Raw genomic sequence first — 2,364 nt, 5'->3', positions numbered from 1 at the left:
TGATCATATGCTGCACATCCTCATCACTGCTAATTCTGATCAACCCATCTGAGATTGGTTTATTTGGTTTGCTGAAGTAGATGATGTGCTCACTCACAGGATATCCCAACCAAGCCAAGTGTTGTTCAAGGAATGCATAACATAAAGTGCCAGAGTCAACAAAGTCTAACACCTCAACAGAAGGGCTCCAGTACTCCAGGTTTGTGATTAGGCCACAGAAAATTCCACCATGCTCAAGTTCCAGTGTAAAAAATGGACTGTCCACCTTTTCTCCATTTGCTGCATCACACACTGTTTTCAATACAAAGATGCATCAGTTCATAAACAAATAGTCAGTTAACTGAATATTCAGTTAACTGAATAAATTAGTCAATTGCATAACATACTTGAACAACAGTAAAAGATTAACTGAACCATGATCAAGTTCCAGTGTAAAGGATTCAGTTAACTACAGTTGTTCACCACACGAGCAGAATACAGGCTACAACAGCAAGATAAGGCATTAACATCTAACTTGTCCGCCATAAACCCTAGCTATCGTGTCGAACCCAAACCTAAATTCATCGGCTGAAACCCTAGCTTCACTTCGCAATACATGACCCTACTCAAATCACACCACTAGACGACCCCGATTCGAGCACAAATGTACGAGATTCGAGCTGCAAACGGCGGGGCGACGAGCTCAGAGCTCAGAGGAGTAAAGCAGAGGAGAGGAGAGGGAGGAAAAGAAAACAGAGAGACGGGGCGTCGAGCTCACAGTAATCAGGAGGGAATGCTCCGAACGGCCGGACGAGATGAGCAGATGCCGGTGCCTCCACGCCGCCGTTCGCCGGCGGCAACGACGCCTGGGACGCTGACGTCACCATCGCCCCGCCAGCCCGTGAGCTCTGTCGCCCCGACAGCGACCAAGTGAACCCTCTCGAACGGACGTCAACTGGAATCCGACAGATTTAATTCAGGTGGGGGGTACTGCGGGTTGAATGAGTGAAACGGCAGGGGGGTTTGTGCAAAACTACAGGCGCTGACCGGGCCGGCCACTTGGCAGCCAATTGGCGAGCTATGATTGGCCTGGGACTAAAACATCACATTGGTTGCAAGTTGGGGTATGAGTTGGTCTAGTTTTGCAAGTTTGGGACTAGATCATCACATTGGGTGCAAGTTAGGGTACCTGGGGTGCTATTACCTCATCGTAAAAAACGCGAACCAAAGCCAACTTCATTGGAATTCTGGGCCGTTGGTTAGGGCCCTGGGTCGTTGGGCCGTGACAACAAACGCATCGTTTCTGCTTTCCAGTGAGTCGGCCTCATTACAAGGATTGGGCCCGACTTCGTTGATTGCTTTTTTTTTCCAGCGGTTCGACACCCGTCTGTCACAGCGACGGGATGAACTGACGCTGCACGGATCTCAGAGAGGAACCGGATCCCTTCCTCCCTCCGAACGGCAGCTCGGCAGCTCAACTCAACCCCAACCCAGCCCAGCCGTCGTCGACCCGAGAGAATCTGCGAGGAGCAGCAGCGGAGAAGAAGAAGAGGAGGAGGCGGTGGCCTCTCTCCGCCATGGCCAGCTCGTCTGCCGACCCGGAGAAGCTCATGGCCAAGGCCGACAAACTGCAAGTCCCCTCCCCCCCTCTCCTTTATCTCTCCCCCCTCCCCCACACCTGGATTCCCCCTTGCTCCTTCCGATGCGCGCGCCGTCTGATCGCGGCCCAGAAGGCGAACTAGTCGAGGTGCTGCTGTCGAATTAGAGCCTATTGGTTTGCGTTTCTTCAGTACAGGATCGGGGAGTCCTGGATCTGTGGCTCTGTGCCTAATCTTAGGTGAGGCGGAGCTAGCGATTTTCTTTTCTTTCTATGAAAAATCTGTGGCGCTGTTTTTAGGATGTTGGCGATCTCCAAGTGGTTGGTGGGTTGGAGGTAAGCTTTGGGGTAGTAGGATTCAGACAACTTGCCCCAAATGCCAGGGGGTTTCCTAGCCATTCCTGCCTGAAAGGGTTCGTTAACTTGGAGCAGGTGCAATAATCTTGCAGGAAAAAGGTCAAGCGATGTGAGCAGGCTGCACGCCTGTTCTTTGTTTTGCTGCAATTATGTTTACATCCAACCTGCGCGGCATAGGGAACACAAGTAGACTCTGTCTCTCTGATCATATGTTCATATCCCATTAGCCATTCAAACACCAGCGGAAGCAGGCATGAGCGTAGGCGTACTAATTCTTGTGTCAGTCTGTTGCTTCTTACTGCGGTTATGCTTTCAGCGGTGTAGCTTGTTGGGCATGTTAGCACATTGGCCGTTGGGGAATTTGTGGTGCCAAATCCACTGCACTAACTAATGTGGTACATTCAGAAATTTAACTTGGGTTATTCTCCACT

At 50.7% G+C, this 2,364-nt stretch overlaps 1 protein-coding gene across 1 annotated transcript in view; it reads left to right on the top strand.

Moving 5' to 3' along the window:
• Positions 1-1,363: 1,363 nt before the first annotated feature.
• LOC119365675 (gamma-soluble NSF attachment protein-like) overlaps positions 1,364-2,364 on the top strand; it is a 4,841-nt gene continuing 3,840 nt past the window's right edge. Inside the window, exon 1 of the mRNA XM_037631326.1 lies at positions 1,364-1,609. Within this exon, the coding sequence (XP_037487223.1) occupies positions 1,557-1,609 (53 nt within the window). The 5' untranslated portion in view covers positions 1,364-1,556. The remainder of the gene's footprint in view (positions 1,610-2,364) is intronic.

The sequence above is a fragment of the Triticum dicoccoides genome, chromosome 2B (assembly GCF_002162155.2).
Source record: "Triticum dicoccoides isolate Atlit2015 ecotype Zavitan chromosome 2B, WEW_v2.0, whole genome shotgun sequence".
NCBI classification, from domain to species: domain Eukaryota; kingdom Viridiplantae; phylum Streptophyta; class Magnoliopsida; order Poales; family Poaceae; genus Triticum; species Triticum dicoccoides.
This window is presented reverse-complemented; position numbering and strand designations above follow the sequence as displayed.